We start from the raw sequence: 24483 nt of genomic DNA, 5'->3' as shown, positions 1-24483 counted from the left end.
ACATGAGATGGGCCGCCCCTCCAATTTGGCCATGTGTGGATACTCATGGGGTGTCCTCTTTTGGGAAATGCATGGGGTTCCCTGTTTCCCTTGCTGGCTTCGACACCCTAGGCCCAAATCTGTAGGTTGCCCACATGAGCAAAATGGGCAATGGCGAAAGGCTTGGGGTTACCATTGGGTTACCAGTTTCTCCAGCATTGGATCTTTCATGGATTCACATGCTTAGAATATTCCCCGTCGTCCGGCTGGGAATCCTCTATAAATTATATAGACCTTTTCCATCGGAAAAATATTGTCACTTTTGTGTCCTATCTGTCGTTTTGGGCCGCATACGCCTGCGCCACTAGGACGTAGAGGTATAAGTAGCCCCGCCCCGTGGCTCCCTCAGATTTTAACCATCTTCCAAAGTAGTGGGATTTCCTCGAGTATCTACTATTTTTGCTAGGTTGTGCGTTCTTCTTCGACTTCCCTCGAAAATGTCTGAAAAGGCGTTGTTTCGTCTGTGTGCTACATGCGGTTTTAAAGTGTATGAAGGTGATGGGCATATGGACTGTATTTACGGTCTTCACCTTCATTCGGCCTACACGTGTGAGATCTGTCAAGGCTTCTCCCAGATGCCCCTGAAGGACCGAAACAGACGCCTGGTAACTTGGCTCAATGAGGGGGCAGGTGTGTACCCTGCATCGGAGGTAGGCTCTTCTGCCTCGAGATCTAAATCTCTGGTGCCCCCTGGTCGCTCTGCGTCGCCAGAGCCCCCGACGAAGAAACCGTGTTCATCGGAAAAGAAACCCTCTGATAAACATCCTGCGAGGGACTCTTCATCAAAGAAAACGTCCTGTTCTTACTCCTCATCAAAAAAGGAGAAGAAATTGAAATCCTCCTCGAGAGACCGCCATGGCTCTACCTCGAGTCGAGTGTCGTCGACCCACAAGCCAAGTTCAAAACCGGCGAGTGCGCCACAAGGCTCTGCGCCAAAAACTTTGTCGACGACGGTCAGATCGTCAACTTCTTCCTTGACATCTGTGCCTGCTCTTCCTGCGATCACTTCGGCGGGGTCAAACAGCGGTTATGGAGAAAATGTCGTCGACGGTGGCACCTTCGGTGGGTTGGCTACCGGAAGTTTTCGACCCGATCTTGCCTGAGGCCTTGTTGCAGCCAGAAGCGGCCCTTTCCATCTCGTCGGAGGATGACCGTGGTCCGATCGTACAGCCGACTGATCTGGGGTTACGTGCAATCAGTTCGGGGCAACTCCCGAGTGGGAGTGCCATCCCAACCGCCTCTTCCTTGCTGAATCCCGAGTCTCTATTGTCCCTGGAGGTGTTGAACACGTTACAGAAGCTGTTACAGCATCTGGACACGCAGTTGCTTCACACTAGTGTCCCAACGGTACCGCAGGCTACGCTGGTCGTCGCCGAACCAGGCCCGGCTCCTCGCTCGACGACCAGAATACCTACAACTTGCCCGGTGGAGGAGGATTGTTCTCGCCCACACTCGGAGGAGGGAGAACTGCCGGAGTCGGAGTCAGAGCGTGAAGGGTCCCTTTCAGACGTCTCATTATCCCCCCTCAAGGGACCCCACATGGGAGTCTGATGCGGAGATGGAAACTCCAAAGAGCCCGGTGCAACCATCACCGCCGGATGACATTGGGGCCTTCCATGCAATGATGGGAAAAGCTTGTGCGGAATTTGGCCTAGTGCCGGAAGAAGTAAAGAAAGATTGCTTTCTCTTCGATCATATGGGCAAGAGAAGAAAATCTGTTTGCTATCCCCATTTTGGACCATGTCTGGCAAGAGGGGTTGAGGACCATGCTTCATCCTTTCTCAGAACCGGCGATAAACGGACGGTTAGAAAAGCAATTCAAGGCTCCGGAGTCAACCCCCAAATGCTTGACGTCTCAACCTTCGCCGGATTCGGTGGTGTCCGCTGCTGCGGCCAGAAAAGCGAGGTCGCAACACAAATGCACGACCCTGCCGGACAACGATGCCAGGAGACTAGATGCGTTTGGAAAGAAGGTATATTCAGTCGGTGCGAATACAGTGAAAGCAGCCAACTCCCTGGCCATTATGGCGCGGTATGATAGAGAGATGGGGCATCGTTTGGCTCCATCTGCCAGAGGAACACAGGAAGTCTGCTATGCTACTAGTACGTGAAGGGGAAGAGGCTTCCAATCACTCCATAAATATCGCTGTCGACCTAGTGGAGGCCGGTTTTAAACCAATCAATAACTGCGTAGTGTTAAGGAGGCAAGCCTGGCTTAAGTGCACGACTTTTAGAGAAGAGGTGCAATACAAGGTGCTAGACATGCCATGCGAAGGGGAACAACTGTTTGGCGAGAAAGTGGATGAAGCCTTGAAGGGCATGAAAGAAGACTGACACTGCTCGGTCACTCGGAGCCCTCCAAAGTGGCAGAAATGTTCGTTCCTTTCGTCAAAGGTGCTTCCGGAAACTCCCAGTTTGGATCACCCAGAGACCGAGGTTTCAGTCGGCCCTCCTACTCTTCCCAAGGCTACAGACGAGCAGCCCAAGCTACTCGTAGAGGCAGAGATTACCAGTCCTCAAGGAGGAGAGGCTCCTACTCCTCGTCGGCGAAGGATCGACAGGCAAAAACCCAGCAATTACATGTTTCAAGGTGTCCTGGGGGGCAGAGTGTCTCGTCGCGTCGACGAGTGGCAACGCATAACAACGGACCAATGGGTTCTGGACACAATATGTCTGGGTCACTCCCTACAGTTCAAGGACAAGCCACCACACATTCCGCCAGTGTTCTCGCCACAATCCCATCTTCAGATACTGGTGCAGGAAGTGATGCTTATGCTGCAGAAAGGGGCTGTAGATCTGGTCCCGGTGGCAGAAAGAGGAAAGGGAGTGTACTCCCGTTGCTTCGTGGTCAAGAAACCCAATGGAAAATGGTGTCCCATTCTAGATCTACAGGCTCTCAACAAGCTGCTAAAGAATCTAAAGTTCAAAATGCTTACTCTGCAAGAGGTTATCCGATCGATACAACGGGGAGATTTTTTGTCGTCGCTAGACCTTCAAGACGCGTACTTTCATATCCCGATGCGTCGACGACACAAGATTTCTGCGGTTTGTCGTCGGATGAACCCACTATCAGTTCAAGGTCCTCCCATTCGGACTAAAATCGTCTCCCAGGACGTTCACGAAATGTTTGGCACCAGTGGCAGCCTGGTTACGGAAGGAAGGTCATGTGTACCCATATCTGGACGATTGGTTAGTAAGGGGATTATCTCCGGAAAGGGCACGGGACAGTCTGTATGCCGCCATGTCCCTCCTACAGCGCTTGGGCTTCGCAATAAACTTCGGAAAGTCCTCCTTAATGCCATCGAGGACCTTGGTCTTTCTGGGGGCGGCGTTCCAGACGCAGTCCGGATTGGTAAAACCATCCGTCGAAAGAGTTCTGAAACTACGGCACAAGGCATCGGAATGGAAAGTCAACACTAGAGTGTCGGTGAGAAGGTACATGTCCTTGCTGGGGTCCATGGCGTCTTGTATACCCTTGATCAACAATTGTCGTCTCTTCATCTCTTCATGAGGCCCATTCAGGAATTCTTGACGGATCGATGGGCACAGTCAAGGTCGTTGGTCGGACAAATTGACCATCACAGCAAGCTCGTGCAGGCACTTCAGTGGTAGAGAATCTCCAAAAATCTAACAAGAGGAATGGCCTTACTGGAACCTGTGTTCCAGATGACTGTGGTGACAGATGCTTCTCTGACTGGATGGGGAGCTCATCTGGATTCCCTTCAAGTTCAAGGTCGGTGGTCATTGGAGGAGTCCAGCCTTCACTTCAATGTGCTGGAGTTAAGGGCAGTGCGTTGGGCCCTGAAGTCCTTTCTACCACGCATAAAGGGACCCGTTGTACGGATAATGAGACAACACGACAACAATGTTTTACCTGAGAAAACAGGGGGTTACTCGCTCCAGGACTCTGTAGACCGAAGCCCAGGAGATCTGACCTTGGCCCTCCGCCACAGGATATATCTATTGGCGTTCCACTTACCAGGAGTCAAAAATGTGCAAACAGACTCTCTCAGCAGAGAGATGAATCGACTACACGAATGGGAATTGAACGACCAACAACTACACCGTGTCTTCGAAAAGTGGGGTCGTCCGGCTCTAGATCTTTTCGCGACGAGAGAGCACAGGAAGTGCTCACAATACGCGAGCAGGTGGCCACAACAAGACTCACTGGGGGAAGTGTTCTCCTTCCAGTGGACGGACAAGTTTTTGTATTCGTTCCCCCCGTTTCCACTCATAGTTCGGACGCTGCAATGGATTCACAGATATCCATGTCGGGTGATCCTGGTGGCCCCGTACTGGGCGAGACAAGTGTGGTTCTCCGATCTACTCAATCTTTCGGCAGCGGAGCACATGAGGTCCCAGAGGATCCCGAACCTTCTGTCTCAGGACAAAGGGGCGGTTTGGCACCACGACCCAGACAGCCTCAGTCTGACAGCTTCGCTCCTGATTTCTCCGAGTTTGGTACGTTAGCAATTCGATCGGACTGTCGTCGCATTTTGCAAGCTGCAAGGGCGCCGTTCACGAACGCGTCGTATACATACAAATGGAAGAGATTCTGTATTTGGTGCGGGGATCAGCCAGGTTTACGTCCACTTCACATCACACCGGAGCAGCTTCTACCATACTTGCTACTCCTGGCTCAAAAAGGTTTGTCTTCTGGCGGCCATTTCGAGATTTACTCGGAAGAGACATTCAACTCCATTATTTAGTGACCGGTTGATTAAACATTTCTTGAAAGGATTGTTCCGAACTTTTCCTCCAACGAAGAAGTTTCCTCCGATCTGGAGTCTTAACCTGGTTCTAGCAGCACTAATGAAGGCTCCTTTTGAGCCTATATCATCGTCATTGAAAATCTTATCATGGAAACTGGATTTTCTGGTGGCTATTATTTCGGCTAGACGTCTGTCAGAAATACAAGCGTTAGTGATCGAGCCACCATATTTGAGGTTTTTTAAAAATAGTCGTGTTGGCTACTAATCCTCATTTCATTCCTAAAGTCCCTACCATGTTCCATAAGCACTCTTCTATGGTGCTACCGACGTTTTTTCCAACACCTTCGTCTGCTGCAGAGAGGACTCTCCATACGTTGGACGTGAGAAGGGCTCTGAAATTTTACCTCCATCGCACTCAAAATCTCAGGGACACAAGACAGCTATTTGTGGCCTATGGCCCTTCGGCTAAAGGTAAAGCAATCTCAAAACAAGGACTGTCCCGCTGGGTGTCATCTACCATTTCTTTTTGCCACTAAAAAGCTGGGAAACCGCTGGAAAGACGTCCACGAGCCCATTCGATGAGATACGCTTCGTCAGCGGCATTGTGGTCCGGGATTCCGCTGGGAGGTATGTCGGGCGGCTTCCTGGTCGGTACCACATACGTTTACCCAGCATTATTGCCTCGAACAACATGCTGAGGATACACAGATGGGTCGTGCAGTCCTACGGCACTTGTTTCAATAAGGTAGGCCCCAAATAAAGGGGGTATGTATGTTAAAATTTTGTTTTTTAGCTGTTCCTGTACTATGATTTGAAGTTTAGCCGTGGCGAATATGCATTTATGGTTATGGTGTTATTGGTCTACATACACACCTCCGACTATGGGGGATACTGCTGTACAATCTATTCTAAGCATGTGAATCCATGAAAGATCCAATGCTGGAGAAGGGAAATGTTTCTTACCTGTAACTCCATTTCTCCAGCCTTGGTATCTTTCTTGGATTCACATGCGCCCGCTGGCCTCCCCTAGCATGGAAACCAGATGTCACCCCCATACTACTTTGGGGGTCGAAATCTGAGGGCGCCGCGGGCGGAGCTACTTATACCTCTACGTTCTAGTGGCGCAGGCGTATGCGGCCCAAAACGACATAGATAAGACACAAGTGTCGAAATTTTTCCTATGGAAAAGGTCTATATAATTTACCGAGGATTCCCAGCCTGATGGGGAATATTCTAAGCATGTGAATCCATGAAAGATACCAATGCTGGAGAAATGGAGTTACAGGTAAGAAGCTATTGCCTTCACAATGAAAGTGAGGTACTAAGCAGAGTGCATGGTGTAGCAGGTGGAAAAGTGGGCAAACTAGGTGGAATATTGTAGTTGGCGGTCATCTTCCTTTCAGGGTAGCTGGTATGAAGCAACGGGGTGATGGAATGGAATGTCAAGGAATACAGGTTGAACTCGTGAGTTGTGCACCAGTTGCAAGCTGCATGTAACCATGTTATAAAGATCTATGTTTGGCATCAAAAGCATTTGGCCTTTTGATCATGTACATTTTCAAGTTCACACATTCTTGTCTTTGGCAGACAGGATCCGGTTATCTTAATAAAGGTATTAGCACAATTACTTCTGGTTTGCAATTATTTGAAAAAGAAAAAATAGTTCTTGCTTACTCACACTTGCTTTTGGCACATAAGGGTGGAAGAGACTGCTGCACTCTCTCTCCATTAACTCTTTTGAACTTGCAGTGAACAGAAAAGAGGGTGGAGGGAGCCCTGGAGGCAAAAGAGGAATGCAGGGCGAGGTTTTCATTGAACATGGCAACTTAAATAGCTAGGTTTGCTACACAAGTACCAATTTAATGAGCAAACCTACAGAATTACATAGCAAATTGCTTCATAACACTGCTTATTTTATACCTTGCTTGAATATGTAAATTATGTGCAAAATTCTTTGTGTACGTTCAAAATTGGCATTGCCGGTGCTTACCTTTTATTGCATTCCTTGTAGCTGAGCTGCTTCAAAAAAAACAACCACTCAAAACCAGTGAGGTTTACTCTGATGATGAGGAAGAGGAAGAGGATGACCAATCTAGTGAAAGAAGCGAAAGGGCATCCAAATCTTCGTCGTCCTCTGATGAAGAGGAAGAGTAAGTCTGCCTTTCAATGTACATTTGTGGCTTCGTAACCTAAACAATCTACCTTTGGCTTCTTCTATTAACTATTCTCCAAGGATGACTGTCTGGTACTCTTTATATTGACATATTTTCTTGATCTTCTATATTGAGCAAAGAGTCATAACCTAAAGTCTACATAGGTATTAAGTGACAACTTGTCATATGCAGGATGAAAAATTAAACAAATTCTATTCTAAAGATGCTTCACCAGATTAAAGGCTGCCATCTGTACTTGTTAACATAAGGCACATTTTTTAACTTCTGGCCAAAATTCTACTCTAAGGTGCTTTAGACAAAGATCAATATATGATAAATTAAGGGTCTAGTCAAATGGGTTAGTCAGGAAAAGTAGAAACAAAGTTAAACTATTAAGGCAGGAAAAAACAATAAAATGTCATCTAATTTTCCACAATTTGGGTGATTTGACGCTTGTGCAGTGCACTTCCTGCATAGGAAGACTAGATTTTACATTTTGTGGATTATCTTCTAACCACATACATTTTGGTGAATAACCGGTGTCCCTGCACACTTTCTAAATTAGATTTCTACTCCAATAGCACACATTCTGGGCTATTAAACTGTCATTTTATTCAGAATCATCGGCCTGTCAATTCAGAAGCTGTGGAGCTGCATGTGTTGTATATGGTCTTTACACAAACCCTTATAGTGATCAGTGTTTGGATTCTTCCAGGCCAGGTGGAGAGACACCTTCTTAGCCTAGGTAAACCTACAACCCTTCAGCTTGCTCTCGTTAGCCTCGTGTTAGCTTTGGTTGAGCATTCAATATCCGCTCTCGGGGGGAGGAGGGGGGGCTGTCATGGATGAGGTATATTGTACCACAGTATTACTCTGAATGAAGGAATCGAGAAACGGGGGTATTCTGAAAACATAGTTCATATTTTGTGCATAAGTAATTTGGCCTCGCAGGTCTGTAGGAACCTACATAAGTCATCCAAACAAGGTCTCCTGACATTTTGGTACCAAGTTTCAGTATGTATCAAGAGATATACGTAGCACTTGTATTAGTTAACTAAGACCGTCTCTTATAGCATGAAATGGGTGCGGTGTACTAGCATATGATTGACTAAGCAAGATGCTGGTCGTGATGTTGCACCATCCCCTAGTGTTAAATGTTATTTTATGTTTGGATAGCGCCTAGTGCCATTGATATGATTAGCTATTTATAACACGCTTAATATCCAGAGGTTTCTAAGCGCAGACCGGGGATCAAACCTGTGTTGCTCTCCTCTCGCTTCCAAGGCGAGCACGTTGACCTGGAGCGATCTTCCTGCGACAATCCCACGAATAGCTGCATTTTATTTACGCCCTTTGGAATACAGTCTGTGCAAACATGTAAATAAAAGGAGCAATACAATACGGACAAACAGTAATTGGAATTCAGTGACTGCTTGACCATCTTTTTTGTGGGACTCTGCTGTATTCTATGGGTTGCATCGCAAGAGGGTGGCCATGGGTATTATAAATATTCATATCTCCCTTCCCTCCCTTCCCTCCATTCTTGTGGGTGTCCCCCAACATGGGGGCGGTACCGAAACATTTGGCAGTGAAAAAAATGAGCTTCCCCTTTAAATGTATATAGCGCGAAGCCTCTGGCTCCTCGCCTCAGTCCCTTTTTCTGCACGGACAATATCAGACATGGCAGCCAGCTTGAAGACTTTTTTAAGCTTTCGGCTTGCTCCCTGTTCTTTTTCAATTTCCTCCCTTGGCCCTCCTCCTACCCCTACTCCTTTAGCCGGCCTCTCTTGGCCGCCCTCTACCCCTACTTGCGAGGCCAAGAACCTTGGTGTCATTTTTGATTCCACACACTCATTCTCAGCACACATCTGACATCTCTAAAAAAAAAAAAAAAAATATATCAAACTTCTTACTACACCTCCTCAGGGGTACTCTGCCTTTCCTCTCCTTCCCTCAGAAGCTTATTGTCTCCCATGCTCTGGTTCTCTCTAGGTTGGACTACTGTAACAGCCTCTTTCTAAATCTTCCTGCCTCCACTCTCCGCCCTCTTCAACTAATCCAGAACAGGACTGCTAGACTCGTCTTTGGCTTCAAGCCCTGGGATCGTATCTCTCCAGCTCTGAATTCCCTTCATTGGCCCACAGTGGACACAAGGATTACATTTAGAACCCTCTGCATTGTCCACAAGGCTTCCTGGGTCCAAAATGCCTTCAACTATCCCTCTGTAAATAGCTCCCCTCTCGATCGATCCTTTCGTTCCGCTACCTCTAAACTCCCTCAGGGTCAGTAGTTTCTCAAAGAAACGCGCTGGGGGTCGATTTGTCTTCGGCTGTGGCCTCCCTTTGGAACAGCCTCCCTGCCACCTTGAAACTTGAGGAGAACCACCTCTGGTTCCGGGAGCACCTCAAGACCTTCCTCTTCGCTTCTGCCTTTTCCCCTCCTCTCCCCTGCTGATCTGTTTTCTCTCTCGGCACCGTTCACCTGGCCACCCTCTGCACCGTTCACCTGGACACCCTCTGCACCGTTCACCTGGACACCCTCTGTCCTCCAGGCAGAGGGAACCTGCTCACCCTGCCACCCCCCCTGCACTACCTCCTGGCCACCCCCTACACTGTGGTCTGTATCTGTACCCATAGGTCCCCAACCCACTTTTCTTCTGCACTATCAGATATACCCTATCTGCTTAACCTAGCACTTACCACTTGCTGGCTGCACTACCACCTTTAATTATTTATTTTTATTTATTTTCTTCTGTTCGCTCCTCTGTTCCGCACTTTGCACTTTCCCTTCCATGCACTTACCTCTTTTCCCTTTCCCATGCACTTGCACGTTCTCAATGTCACTGGGCCTAGTAAGATTGCTGTTTTTGTTCTCCCCAGTTCCCCCTCCCTTTTGCCTGGTAACGCTCTGAAACACTTGTGTACTAGCGCAATATGAATAAAATATCTATCAATATTTCACTTTTGGTGACTCGCCTCCTCCGGCTCATGTCGCCTGCAGGAGGATTCATGAGATGTGCCTCATGCGACCCCCTCATTCCCAACCTCAGACACCCGTGATCTGTCTTGAGTGTTTGGGGCCCGACCAATGCTGGGACTCAGGTTGGCCTGCAGCATTCTCAGTCACAGGGCATTCAATCTGTTGTGGTGGAGGGAGATCTTCCACACTTCTCCTCTGCCCAACCTTTAGGGCTTGGTCTCCAGGACCTCCTGTCAAGACAAATTAGGCCCCCTGTTCAGCACGGCTGCACAGCGTGGCGACTCCTTCCCCTGGATCAGGCTTCATGTTCTGGCAGGCACAAGGCCTCTAGGGCTACCAGCTCCCAAGCAGATGGGCCCGGGGGCTCTTCTGGCCGGTCCGGGAACCGACCTGAGACCTTCCTGCCACCAGCTCACAAGGGGAGGGACTCGGGGGCCCTACTAGGCTGTCCTTAGAAGGGCGATCAGTCTCGTTCTCTTCTACCCCAAGGGGGAAGGGATCGTCGGGTGCCACCTCAAAGAGTCTGTCCTCAAGTAGATCCAGCACAGCTACCGGCACAGGTCCTGAGGGCTCCCAGCTTACTGGAGCTTGCACTGAGGCTGTGAACCATGGCATTAAGACTACCGTCCTCCTGAGGGCTCAGTGCATACCAGATGGATCTTTGAGGGCAATGCCTCTACTTCGGGTGCAAGACCCAAGCTGTATCTTCTTGTGTCTGAGGCCTCCCTTGGCTCAGAGCCTCCACACCTTCCCGCCCAGGGTGTGGCGTAAGGCTTCAAAATGGCTGAGCAGCATTGGCAGACACTGCCAGGCTGGCGGCTATCATGGATCTGGCTAAGGGCCTGCCAGTTTGTTTGCCCATCGAGTGGGCTTTGCAGGATGATTCCAGCCCCCGTCCCTCTGGAAGAAGCAGCGGATCCTACTTTGCAGGGTTTTGATCTCCTCAGGGGGGGTACACCTACCCATCACAGCTGTACAGCAACACGCATCAGGCACCTCAGCACTTTCACCAGGAGGGGAGAACCAGTGCTTTGGACGTCCAGGCCCCAAAGGACTTGGCGTCTAGTGAGGACCAATACTTTAAGAGATTCCTCCTCATGTGTTGCCCTCAGAGGAAGGGCTCCTGAAGGATATTGTCAAGGTCCTCCCCCCAGTTAGCACCGCCCTGGCCCCCCTCCTCTGGGTACTACTCTTGTTCCTCCTGCACTCCCAGTCCCGCCACTGGTTCAGGCCCTACTGGTCGTACTGACCCTTCCACCACCTGTACTACGGGCACAACCAACAGCCAGTGTACCTGTCTGCAGCTCCAGACCGGGGGGGAGCCTCTGCCACCTGTGTCCCAGGGTCAGATTGCCCTCGGCCTGTGAAAAAGGGGGTGGAGGGGAGGGACGATTAGGCCCAGGGCGATGAGCCCTCTGCATCAGTTAAGGCCTTTCATGAACGCCTCCAGTGCCTATCGGAGTTATTGTGGGTCTCTTCTTGAGAAAGCCGCCCAGGAGTCAGATGTGCTAGCAGAGGTCTTGGGGAAATGCACCACAATCTGGTCTGGCATCAGGATGTCCTGCAGGACGCATGCAGGGTCTGGCAGAATGCCAGAGCCAACACCCAGATGATCAAGAAAATGGACAGCAGGTTTTAGGCTGAGGAACAGGGAGCCAATTCTCCTTGCCTCCCACCCGCAGCCCCATTCTTCTGTTGGCTGTGGCCTTGTATTCTAAACCATCATCTTCCTCTGCGGGACCCACATCCAGTTGCCTCTCCAAGGAGGACAAAGTCCTTGAGTCCGTGGTAAAGTGCTGGTACTCCATCTCGGGACTGCATCTCCGGCAACCCAACGTGGACGCCCTCTTGGCTAAGGGTAACCAGAAGCTGTGTCGAGCTTGTGGAATTTCGGTCCAACCTCTTTGGACAAGCAATCCTCCTTCGAGGCTGCTCTGGCAGATGCCCGGGCCATAGTGCAGGACATCATGGTGTCTTCGTTCTCCCACATTGACACCTCGAGTGTGCCTTTGAGTCTAGATGAGGACAGCGTGTATGCATGCCACAAAGTTTTCATCTGACGTTCAGGGGCAGACCCTGGGTCTGCCCTTTTAAGGCGTGTACCTTTTTCATTCATCCACCGATGATGATTTGACAAAGAAAACCTCCACTCAAACCGCCAAGTCCTTGGCCATCCTGACAAAACCAGGTCAGAAATCCTTTCCTCAATCCCAGGGTAGGACCGAGACAGGTCGCCCAGCGACAACAGGAAGAAGCAGCAGAGGAGGTTGCACAGGTTCTTCCACTAGCCCCGCCCGCCCCTCCTCTGTCTCTGCTGCCAAGAAGCGGCGACGTCAAGGTTGGGGAACACAGTTTGCCTGTGGGGGCTGTTTGGTTCTGTTCCAGGGCACCTGAAAGTGTTTCTTCAGCAACCCGTGGATCCTCTCTGTAGGCTCCACAGGTTTCATTCTTACTCTTCACTCCTATCACCCTCTTCATCAGATTGGGTCCCCTGTTCTTTTACAGGAGGTTCTTTCACTCTTTGAGGTGCAGGCAATACAACTGGCTCCTCTTGTAGACCGGGGGCTTCGGTTACTATTCCAGAATGTATGCGGTACCCAATAACAGCCAGGCTGGACCTTGCAGTTTGTGTGCCGGGGACTGGATGTGTTTGCTGGACCTAAAGGATGCATACCTGCATTTACCCATATATCAACTGCATCGGAAGTTTCAGCGGTTCACGATGGTCGTGCCACTTTCAGTACAAGGTGCTACCCTTCAGCCTGAACTAAGCCCCTCGTGTTTTCATGAAGTTCATGAATGCAGTGGCAGGCCGTCTCCAATTGGACGGCCATCATCGATACCCTTACTTGGATGACTGTTGGGGAGAATTCTCATTTCTGTGCTAATTCCCTTCAAATTTAGAGACCCGCAGCTCTTTTGATGGACTTTAGGACTTTTAATTTCAACCCTGGATAGAGTGAGCCCTTTTTCTCACACTCGTGTGTATTTTAATCTGATTTGGATTATGTTTCCTTTGTTTTTGGAGTCTGCCAAACTCCATAGCCATCTACTTTTTGTAAGGTGACACAACACCTTCAGTGCAGTGCCAGAGAAATCCTTTAGGTTTCTATTACGGTTTAAATAACTTTTCGTGGGTGAACTACAGTTCCCAAGAATAGTTAAATGAAATTGACTTTACTTGCCTTTTCTCTTTGTAGGTCCAGCGCACACAATCATATTTGGAGTGCTGGAGGTTTACTTAGTAGCCCCTTTTCCTACTTATGTAAAAAAAAAAAAAATGTTACCCTCACAACTTTAAATGGCTGGTGGCAGTGGTTTAATTTTCCTACCATAGTGCTTCTCAACCACTGGTTGAATCCACAGCTGCAGTATAGCACTCATGGGTGACCATTGTGTCAAAATGGCCCTGATCTACAAGATAAGCCCAGGAAAGAACAACTTCTTTCCTTGGGTTAGTGGGACCAACTAACCCAGAGACAAACTTTTCTGGAAGACCTTCCCCCAACTGGCTGTACTTTGCTGCTGCTGGAACCGAGTGCCAGGGGTCGAGACATCCATAGTTGAGTGCAACGTCTGTAAGCCGGCCAAAAGCTCCAGGAGTCTTACCATTACCCCCCACCATTACCACCCAGAAGCAGGATGACCCAAGCTTGAGTCACCTCACCAGAGTGCTGGATGCAAGGAGTGCATTAAGCCCAACCGGTGTCCAAGATCAGCGGTGGTGCTGTTTATCGAGCGCTGAAACCGCTAAGTGCTGAGCCGAACAATGCACTTAGCTGCCGCCCACCTTTGAATTGCTGTGCAGGAGTCCTCCAGACGGCCTCCCTCATGTCGCCATGACTGAGGCCCAGGAACACAGGATCTGCATCACTGCAACCAGACAGAAGCCTGCTGGATCCTCTTCTAACAAAAGGTGCTGTCTGACTTTGGGGTAATTATCTCTTTGTGGATCTGCTCTTCTCAGTTGAGACTTGCAGTAACCCCTGGATTGGCAGCCGAAAATGTGCTCAGGGGAATACTTGTAAGCACCGATAGCTGCCAAATACTTCCGGCAAGTATCCACCTGAACTCTAGAACGAGCCAGGTGTGCTGAAAAGCCCAGTACATCTAGCCCCTTCTTGGGAGAACATTGGCAGAACCTAGTCCGTTCGCTCTTATGCTTGGACCGAGTCAAGAACTTCCTGGCCTGCTGGATGATGTCCCAGTTGTCATCTGAAAACTGAGAAACCAGGCCGCCGAGGCCAGTTTGGCCGGGTCCGATGTGCCACTGCCCCACCATGCAGCGTCAGGAAGCCCCTGCCGGGGATCGGAAGATTGACAGGACCCTGGGAGCACAACTGCAGCAGACCCGAAAACCAGCATCTCAAAGGCCAGTGGGGCAACCGGGATGAGACCAATACACGGAGGCCCTGGAACTTGCAGAGGGTACGTTGGAGCATTGGGGTGGGCAAGAATGCATAACATCTGCGGCCATGCCAACAGATCTGGAAGGCATTTCCCAGTGACCCCAGACCCGCCCACGAAGCAAACTGGGGCACTTGGCAATCTGGGGGGAAATGAGAAAATTCAGGTCTGCGAACCCTCAATGCTGGAACAGGGACAACAAGGCGTTGTTGTGCAACTACCACTCATAGGTGTTGAACCCCCCCTACCCCCCCAAGCAACTCGGCTGGTCGGTATTTCTTGAATGATGGAACATCAGAGAGAATATTGCAAAATAAAAGGGGTCCCAGTGAAAGTCACAAACAATAAATGAGAAGTTGAGCAATTACAACAGTCATAAGTGGCAAAAGATGTTACTATAAACCCTGAAAATGGCTCTAGCAAATATCAAACTCTTCCTGTAACAAAGGATCAGTTGGGTCACTGAGCAATCTGAGATCTAAAAATCCACTCAAACCAACTGGTGCTTTACAAACTTTGCATTCTTCCAAAGCTCCTTCGCTCACTGTTGACCACTCCATCCACAACACACACAGTGTTGATGGCATTAGAGACCCACTGAGTACCCACAAAAATCCAAGTACCAGTCCTTCTCGTGGCCAAATCACAAGCACTCTGCATAAAGCTTTGGATGAAGACCTGATCACCCACAATGTTTTTACTTAAGGAAGCATCTCTAACAAGTTGTGTAATGTCCCTTTCAACTCTTCATACTCACGACAAAGCCAACTTGATGACACCTATCCTAGATAATCCTACACTTGGGCACCTAGGCCCAACGGAAGTATCAGTGAATCGTATTTTTAGTAATGCTTTTGATAGTCAGGCCCTCAATTTAATAAACGATCAACTCAAAACCAACAAATATGCTATTTGTAAAATCAAATCAAATGGCACTGAAATTAACATCATTGGCCTCGAGGGAAAGGTGGAAGTCCCCGGTAAAAAGAGATTAAATCAAGCTAACTTCTTAGACATAATGTTGCAAATGCCCCAGCTCCGTATTCTCACCTCAAACGATCTGACAAGATTCTACCTAGCTAGGCATAAACACTATCGGACTGTATGCTATCTCCCCTCAATCAACATACTGAAATTCATTTGGGCGTATCACCATGAATTGCTAGACCTGGGGTTTTAGCTGCATACCTTTGGAGATGAAGTGAAAGCACAAGAATTTCTACAACATTCCCCTATGACAATGCCTGATATGACTTCCCAAATTTATGAAGGAGAAACAATTGTTACTGACTAACAACTATGCATATCCAACTTAATGGCATTAGTCTGTAAAAATCGACATGCCAGGGGTTGAACCATTCTGAACACCAAAAACAACAAAATACCCCCCCGACCCCCAGCAACCCATGCATAATATCCTCAGAATAACTTCCTGGAATTCATGTGGCTGTAACAATCTCCAAAGGTGGCTAGCCATAACACTCCCCCTCACCCCCTCAAATTTTCCTAACATCATGCTTATTCAAGGGACTATGCAAATTAATGAATTACTACTTGATGGTTTTACTACTCACTGTTCTTATGCTACTCGAGAAAATTTAGGTAGGCTGTCTGGCGGTTTGGCTATTGCCATTAACAACATGCAATGTAAAACTGAAATTATCTGGAAATCGGCTAACATCTTGGTCGTAACCCTTTCATTTCACGAATCCCAGCATGAAACACTAATCTTGGTAAATCTGTACTGAAATCCATTGAAAATATCAATTGAAATTTTATTTGAAGTCGATCAATGCTTTGACACCATCTTTGCTCAAATGTCGGAGTTTGAAATAATTGGAGGGGGAGATTTGAATTCAGTATGTAATACTCACCCATCATCCTGTAAAAAAGTTGCCGCACAGTGATTCCATTGCTAGAAAGCAAACAAAACGATGCACAGTATATTTGGATGATTGGGGCATGGTCTTTCTGGAGCGTAACCTGCATGGACTGCAACACTCATGGAGCCGCGGGAAGCACAAATCGCTGATGGATTATTTTTGCCCATCACGCAACCTTCTACATCTAGTAGTTAGTGGGGACATTCACGAAATCAATTTGAGTGACCACGCACCTTTGACTTGTATCTATATTGACCATGCGCATTTAAATAATGTGCCGATAAAAAATTCTCGGAAATACATCGTGAGACGATTCTTAAGTTGAAACCCTGGCCTATGTAAATAACTTGCTTTGCGAGTATCTTTTGAACTGAACATAAATCACAACATCCTTTACGATGACTCTTTCCATATTTGAGACAATCATTCATATCTGATCTTGTAACAGAAGCCATTAGAGAAATTGGCATAAAACGCTATGCACCCATCAAGAATTACACTAATTGTTTTGACCTCAATTGCAAACTATTGAAACAAGAAAAAAATCGGACCTTACACTAATTAAAAAACATGGGCTAAAGTGTTCCTACCTACCAGCTCATACGGCAATAGATCATTCAAAAGTACAAGAACCGCGTCAACGGTGCAAGATCGCTCAACTTAAATAAACTTAACTGTACACTTATCAAATCTATTTGTAAATACGACTCCAGTGTGATCTACAAAACCATAAAACAAAGCACGAAGGTACTACAACACGGAACATCATAGACGACAACACATGGACTCAGTATATAATGGCAATATATGTAATTCCCCATGATTTTAAGAATTGCTTATCAACTACCACATTTGAAAACACTTAAAATAATTAAATGCTCACATTCTGATATGTTATTGGCAATTAGTAAACTTGCATTCTCTAGATCTGCTGGTCCTGACACAATACGACCCTGTGTCTTCAAAACCTATAGGCTACCATACTAAAAGCGAAATTTGATTTTAACATCAGGCAATATACCATGCTCATGGACAACATCTATTATCCCTATGTTTAAAAAGGGTGACTCTCAGAACCCCGCTAATTATCGCCCCATATCACTTAACGACACGGAAGCAAAGGTCTTTGCGAACCTAATACTATGTGATCGTGAAAAACCTATTACACTGCATAGTTTATATTCAAAATATCAAACCGATACCTCCTTGAATGCCACCGTGATGGCTCATATTTTTGCTGAATCCAGGTATAAGGACTTGTCCTATATTTATGGCATTTATAGACATCTCGGCTGCATTCGATAGTGTAATTAGGAACTTGCTCTGAACCAAATTAGAAGAAATGGGGATTCCTGTGATATTAATCTATTGGATAATTCTATTACACCCAGACACATCCTACAGGATCAGGGTTAATAGCAAAGGGGACACCACTGACTATCCCAACTCAAATGGGGCTTAAACAAGGATGCAACATTGCATCCTGCCTATTTAACCTCTACTTGAGAAACGTGCATCACTTATGGCTGGACAAAGACCTATTTGCTACAAAACTTGTCTCAATGCGTATTCAATGGTTCGCAGATGTGATTTTGTTTGACCCCACGCCATCGGGTTTGCAAACAAAACTATATCTCTTTGAACAGTTTGCTAAAGCCCACAACTTGAGACCTAATGCTACTAAAACTTGCATTATGACATTTAATAAGAGGGAAAAAAAATGGAAGTCTTATAGCTGGGAGATTGTCTATACATCCTTCACGGTTCTTAACGAAACCATTTACCTTGGTTATCACATTAACAATAACTATTCACTCAAATTGTGGTCTGAATAATTAAACATCAAAGCTAGAGCCTTATTGTCCCAACCCAAGATTATTTACACTAAATATTGTACATTTTCATTAATTCCAGTACTGGACTTTCTGAGTCTTAAAGTTGGTGTCCTCCTTTACACACTCGGGCGGTATGCAATGTGAAGTTTCCTTTTTACCCCAAGTATCTCCCACATCTTTGTCATCACTTTGCTGATGAATGACTACCTCGGTCTGATTCGATCCTTTGGGGTAAAACGCGAAAAGATGTGGTTGATCATCAGGGCAGCTGCTGTTTCTGCCTTGCAATTCTGGCTGGGAGACCTTCCAGCCATTTGGTAAACAAGCATGTTACGGTTAACATGTACTTGTTCCCCATTGAGGAGCGAATCACGGGCCCGATGAAATCTACTTGTATATCTGACCAAGGCAGTGTCATCCCCTCTTCTGGAGGTGTGTGTGAGAGATGTTGGCTGAAATTATGCACACACAAGACACCTTCAAGTATTGGTCGAAGTCCTGCCCCATGTGTGGCCAGTATGCAACCTCTCGTAAGATTTCTAAAGTAGTGTGAAACCCCCGGTGACCGGCTGTGGCCGCATCATGGACGTGACTTAGCATCAGGCTTCGGAATGAGGTAGGGACCACCCACAGGTCACAGCCAGCTATGCATCTCCTTACCAACAAACCGTCTTGGATTCGAAACCTTTTGGACATGTCATGAACACCCTGAGGTCCTGTTTCCCGATGTAATGGATATCCGTCAGGGGAAAGTTCTCCGGATCCTCAATGTGTTGATAAAATGTACCAATAATTGGATCCCCTTTTTGTGCCGTGAATAAATCAGCATCTGGGGTCTCCTTACTCCACTGGCAGTTGAGTTAATTGTGAGCATTTGTCTGGGACCTAGTGATTGCAGTGACCTGGATTTCCCCCAACAGGGACTCGTCTCGAGGAGATGCCCACTGGATGGCTCTGGTTTTGGCCAGCTGATCAGCCAGGTCGTTTCCAGTTTTGTCTGGGCCCTCTGTTCTGGAATGACCCTTGATCTTTTTCCAGTAGATGGTCATCCCACTAGAGGTGACCAGATCTATATTTTGGATTAGCTTGCCATGTTTAAGCGGTTTGTTAGCCCACAGCATGCTTCTGGTTTTCCAATTAACCAGGTGCTCCACGAACCCGTACCGGACATAATCTGAATCAGTGATTATGACCAGTTTGTGGAGTTGGTGTTGGACAGCAGTGAGGATGGCCTGATGAACTGCCATCAACTCCGCCACCTGACTACTGCAGGGACCAATTTTGTATCCAGCGGGGGGCTGCGGGGCATCATTTACCCAGCCATTCCCTACGCCAGCAACCAGTTCCTTTTCCCCGTTAACATGGTAGGAGCACCCGTCCACGCAAACTGTGGGCATTCCCTCACACTTGCCCTCTTCATAGACTTAGTGGGGAATTCAGGTACGCCTCCATGTTGTGGCTTTATATATCTGACCTCCACAAGAAAGCCCTGCATTGACAGAATCCAGGAAGTAATTCTGGAATTACTCACATTTCTGGCCTGGATTCTGTCACTTTGAAGGTATTGCAAAGGCTGGTGTGGAGTCTCCACTATGATGTGTTCCCCCTGGATGTACGGGCGGTAATATTTCAATGCCCACACCGTTGCAAGGAGTGCCTTCTCACAATCGTTGAATTTTTCCTCCACCGAGGATAAAGTCTTGCTTGCGTAGGAGATTACTTTCTCCAGCTTTGGATCTTTCATGGATTCACATGCTGGGAATATTTCCCAGTCGTCAGTCTGGGAACCTTGGTCACTTTAACCTTGTGTTTTCCTATGGAAAACTTCAACACTTTAGTGTCCTTTCAACGTCCTTTTTGGGTGCTTTAGTCCCCACCAATAGGACGTAGGGTATAAATGGCCCGCCCCCGCGGCTTTCCTTCAGATTTCAACCATCTCCAAACTGTTGGGATCACATTGTGTGTTGTATTTTTTCACGTGTGTGTGTGCGCTATTTGTGTATTGAGATGGCTTTTGGGGGTCAAAAGAAGTCTCTTTTCCAGCCCTGTGCGCCTTGTGGGTTGAAAAAGGTGTATGAGGGTGACGGGCATATGGATTGACTCTACTGCCTTTACCCCCATCACTCGACAGACACTTGCGAGATTTGTCTAGGGTTCTTGCAGAAGACTGTTAAGGACCGCAGTTGGCGGCTGTTCTGTTGGCTTAATGAGGCCACATACCAAGCCTCGGGGGCGGGGTTGGTCCAGAGCCTGTCCTCAGAGCGGCCTGTGCAGTCTGTGGAACATCGCCGGGCGGCGTCGGCCGAGCCTCTGGCTAAGAAACCTCATCCGGCACCGCGTCGGAGGTGGGTAAGAGCAGTCTGTCTTCTTCCAGTAAGCAGCTGTCGAAGGGTGCTTCTTCGTCTAAGCATGGTCGGTCGGACCTTTCCCGAGGGTCTGGTGGTAGGCCTGAGAAGTTGACGGCACAGGAGAGGGCTTGGCAAAGAAGGACTCGTCGTCAAAGCGCTTCTCTTCAGGAGACCATCGCAGGCCGTCCTCTAACGGGGAGTCCTCTAAACACCGGTCCAGCGCTGCCAAGCAGGGCGGGGTCTCCGGTGAAATCTACACCGCAGGTGGTCGTTACGACAACCTCATCGACAGTGGGCCCATAGTCGACGGTTGCTCTTCAGTCTGCGGTTCCATCCTCGCCGGTGGTATCGTAGTCTCTGACCGTGCTTGATAAAGGACCAATAAGTTTCTTGTCCACGAGGATGGACACAGAAGGATTGTTGCTGACTAGTGGGGCATGGCAGTCTTCTGCCTTTGACTCGCTTCTGCCTGACTCCATTCTACATCAGGAGACGGCAGCTTTTCCAGTGTCCTCTGAGTTGGACGACGACCGGGAGCCTGTGTTGGAGCCGTCTGCTTTGGGACTGCAAAGTGTTGGGCCTTCGACGTCAGTGGGAGTGGGTCCTGCTAGTTACCCACTGGTGAACCTGCAGTCTATGTTGTCACTCCAAGTTCTGTCCACGCTGCAATCGTTGTTGGGCCAGCTGGATGCAAGGTTACCCCCTCTGATTGTGGTCCCAGTGGGGCCTGTCATGGAAGATCCTGGTGTGCCTCCACGTAGATCTCCCTCGGCTGGGTTGCCGCTGCCGGTGAGAGAACCTTGTCCACGACGTACCCTGAGGAGGGCGAACTGCCAGAGACGGACAGTGTTCCGTGGGACACTGTCTACTGGTTCATCGTCGCCGACGAGGGATGACACGTGGGACACGGATGGGGTTGTGGAACAACCTCGGAGTCTGGCGCAGCCCCTCCACCCCCCTCTGATAATGTTGGGGCTTTCCACACTATGATGGCTAAGGCGTGTGTGGAGTTTGGGTTGGCACCTGAGGAAGAGCGGAAGGAGTGCTTCCTGTTCGATCACATGGGCCAGAGACGCAAAGTTGTATTCTCCATGTCAAATCTGGACCATATGTGGCAGGAGGGCCTGCGCACGATGCGCTATCCATTTTCGGAGCCGGCTCTCTAAGGTAGACTGGAGAAAAAGTTCAAGGCCCCAGAATCTACCCCAAAGTGCTTAGTGTTACAGCCCACTCCTGAGTCTGGTGGCGGCGGCGGCCAGCCGTAAGGCCCGAAGTCAGCACACGTGTTACTCCTCCGGACAGTGAAGAAAAGAGACAGGATGCCTTGGGGAAGAAGGCTTTGACTGTTGGGGCGACGACGGTGAAAGCAGCAAATTCCTTAGCGATCATGCCAGGCTATGCTCCTGAGATGTAGCATAGGCTGGTGCCTATTTTGGAACATCTGCCGGAGGAGCACTGCAAGACCGCCATGCTATTGGTGCGTGAAGGGGAGGAAGCTGCCAATCGCAGTATAAATATTGCTGTTGACCTGGCGGAGTCCGGCTTTAAGCAGATTAACAAAGGGGTAGTGCTTTGTCGCCAAGCCTGGCTAAAGTGCACTGACCTTTTGCCCGGAAGTGCATTATAAAGTTATCGACATGCCCTGTGAAGGTCAGCATTTGTTTGGGGGAAAAAAATCGATGAGGGCCTCAAAGGGATGGAAGAAGACAGACTGCTAAATCCTTAGGGGCTTTATAGAGTGGGTGCTCTTTTCGCTCCTTTCGCCCGTTCTGGGGGGCTTTGGGTAATGCCAGGTTTGCTTACACCAAGGACCGGGGTTACGGTGGGTGAAGTTAATGCTCCCAGGGGTATCTGAGGTTGGCACAGAAGATTTGGGACTTTTAGGCTCAGGGAAAAATGGGTTTGCAGTCCTCCACCTCCAAGGGTGAGGCAGGCTTAACCACAACAATGACTGCCTTCAGGACAATATGATGGGGGGGCTGGGTGGCAATGAACCTGGACGAGTGGTGCAAAATTACGTCTAATCGTTTGGTGGTGGGTTTATTCCCGCTACTTTGTGGTGAAGAAACCTAACCGCAAGTGGCCACCCATCCTGGATCTTTGGGCGTTGAGCAAGACTCTGCAACGCGTGAAGTTCAAGATGCTCACTCTTCAGGAAGTCATCCGGTCGTTACAGCCGGACGTGTTTCTGGCTTCATTGGATTTACAGGACGCATACTTTCACATTCCCATGCGTCGAGGGCACCGCAAGTGTCTGCGGTTTGTCGTGGGAGAAGATCATTACCAGTTTCGGGTACACCTGTTTGGTTTAAGGTCGTCCCCGGGACCTTTACAAAATATTTGGCACCAGTGGCAGTGTGTATCAGACGGGAGGGTCATCACGTATACCTGGACGACCGGCTGGTGAGAGTTTCGTCGCTGGGGGAGGCGCAGGAGAGTCTCAGTGCTACCATGCAGCTGTTGCAATGACTGCGATTCGCCATCAACTTCGAGAAATCATTTCTGACGCCTTCCAAGGACTTGGTGTTTCTGGGGGCGGAATTTCGGACTTGATTGGGACTTGTGAAGCCCTCAAGCGAGTGGGTCCTGAAGCTCCTGCAACGGGCAGCCGAGTGGAAGATTGGTACAAGGGTGTCGGTCCAGACCTACATGTCGCTGATGGGATGGGAGGGGTGGGGGCATGACGTCATGCATTCCGCTACTGCCAAACTGTAGTCTCTTCATGAGTCGCGGCTCTTGGTCCGACAAGTTGATCAACGGCACCCTGGTGGAAGATCTTCGCTGGTGGACGTGCTTGGCCAATCTGGTTCGGGGCATGCCGTTGCTGGAGTCCCAATTTACATTTGTGGCGGATGACTCTCAGAAGGGGTGGGGGGGAGGCCCATCTCGGCGACTCGCAAGTTCAAGGCCTGTGGTCTCGGGAGGAATCTTGGTTCCACATCAATGTGCTCGAGTTGAGAGCAGTACATTGGGCCCTCAAGTAGTTTCTGCCACGTATATGCGGTTCTGTGGTGAGGGTGTTGACAGACAATACCACCACAATGTTTTATCTCGGGGAAACATGGGGGCACGCATTCCAGGGTGCTGTCGAGGGAAGCACAGGACCTTTGGCATTGGGCTCTATTGCATAAAATTGGCATTGTGGCTTATCTGCCGGGAGTGTTGAGCACATCTGCCTGCACATTCAGCAGGGATGTTGGTCACATGCACGATTGGCAGCTGAAGGAGCAGCAGGTTTCCATGATCTTCCGGAAGTGGGGCCATACTCCATTGGATCTCTTTGCAACGGTGGAGGACAAACAGTGCAGGGAGTTCGCCAGCAGGTGGGCTCAGCCCGAGTGTCTGGGGGATGCATTCTCGTTCCCGTCGATGGGCCGGTTCGCGTATGCATTTCCTCCCTTTCCGCTTATCCGAAGGACCGTCGAATGGATTCGGAGATGCCCATGCCTTGTGATTCTGGTGGCTCCGTTCTGGGTCAGGCAGCCGTGGTTCTTAGATCTCCTTCACCGGTTGGTGGCGCCACAATCTGGGGGTCTCTCAGCCTGACGGCCTGGCTCCCGACTACTCAGTTTGGCCTGCTAGAGCACCATCCACGAATGTCTCCTATGCATGTAAATGGAAACGGTTTTGTGTGTGGTGTAAGGGCCAGCTGGGCGTGGACCCTTTGAACATTTCCCCAGAACAGGTTCTCCCCTAACTGTTGCAGATGGTGGCAAAAGGCCTGGCATTATCCTCCATAAAGGTACACTTGGCAGCGATTTCTAGATTTACTCAGAGGCGGCATGAGGCTCCTCTGTTTAGTGATCGCCTAGTCAAGTATTTCTTGAAGGGGTTGTTTTGTACTTTTCCTCCGGTCAAGAAGTTTGCGCAGGTGTGGAGCCTTAGTGTGGTACTTTTGGGTCTGATGAGACTGAGACTGCCTTTTGAGCCGCTGTCGACGACTCCTTTGCAATTTGTCATGGAAGGAGGCTTTTCTGGTGGCAATTACTTCAGCCAGACCGATATCCAGTTGCAAGCATTGGTTGTAGACCCCCCTATACTTGAGATTCTTGAAGGACAAGGTTGTTTTGGCCTCCCATCCGCACTTTATCCCCAAAGTGCCAACAGCATTTCACAAACTCACTTCT

At 48.8% G+C, this 24483-nt stretch overlaps 1 protein-coding gene across 1 annotated transcript in view; it reads left to right on the top strand.

Moving 5' to 3' along the window:
* The window catches only part of RTF1 (RTF1 homolog, Paf1/RNA polymerase II complex component), a 956198-nt gene that overhangs the window by 382153 nt on the left and 549562 nt on the right, over positions 1 to 24483 (top strand). Inside the window, exon 7 of the mRNA XM_069638847.1 lies at positions 6763 to 6901. Within this exon, the coding sequence (XP_069494948.1) occupies positions 6763 to 6901 (139 nt within the window). The remainder of the gene's footprint in view (positions 1 to 6762; positions 6902 to 24483) is intronic.

The sequence above is a fragment of the Ambystoma mexicanum genome, chromosome 14 (genome assembly GCF_040938575.1).
Source record: "Ambystoma mexicanum isolate Mex_15411 chromosome 14, UKY_AmexF1_1, whole genome shotgun sequence".
NCBI lineage: Eukaryota > Metazoa > Chordata > Amphibia > Caudata > Ambystomatidae > Ambystoma > Ambystoma mexicanum.
This window is presented reverse-complemented; position numbering and strand designations above follow the sequence as displayed.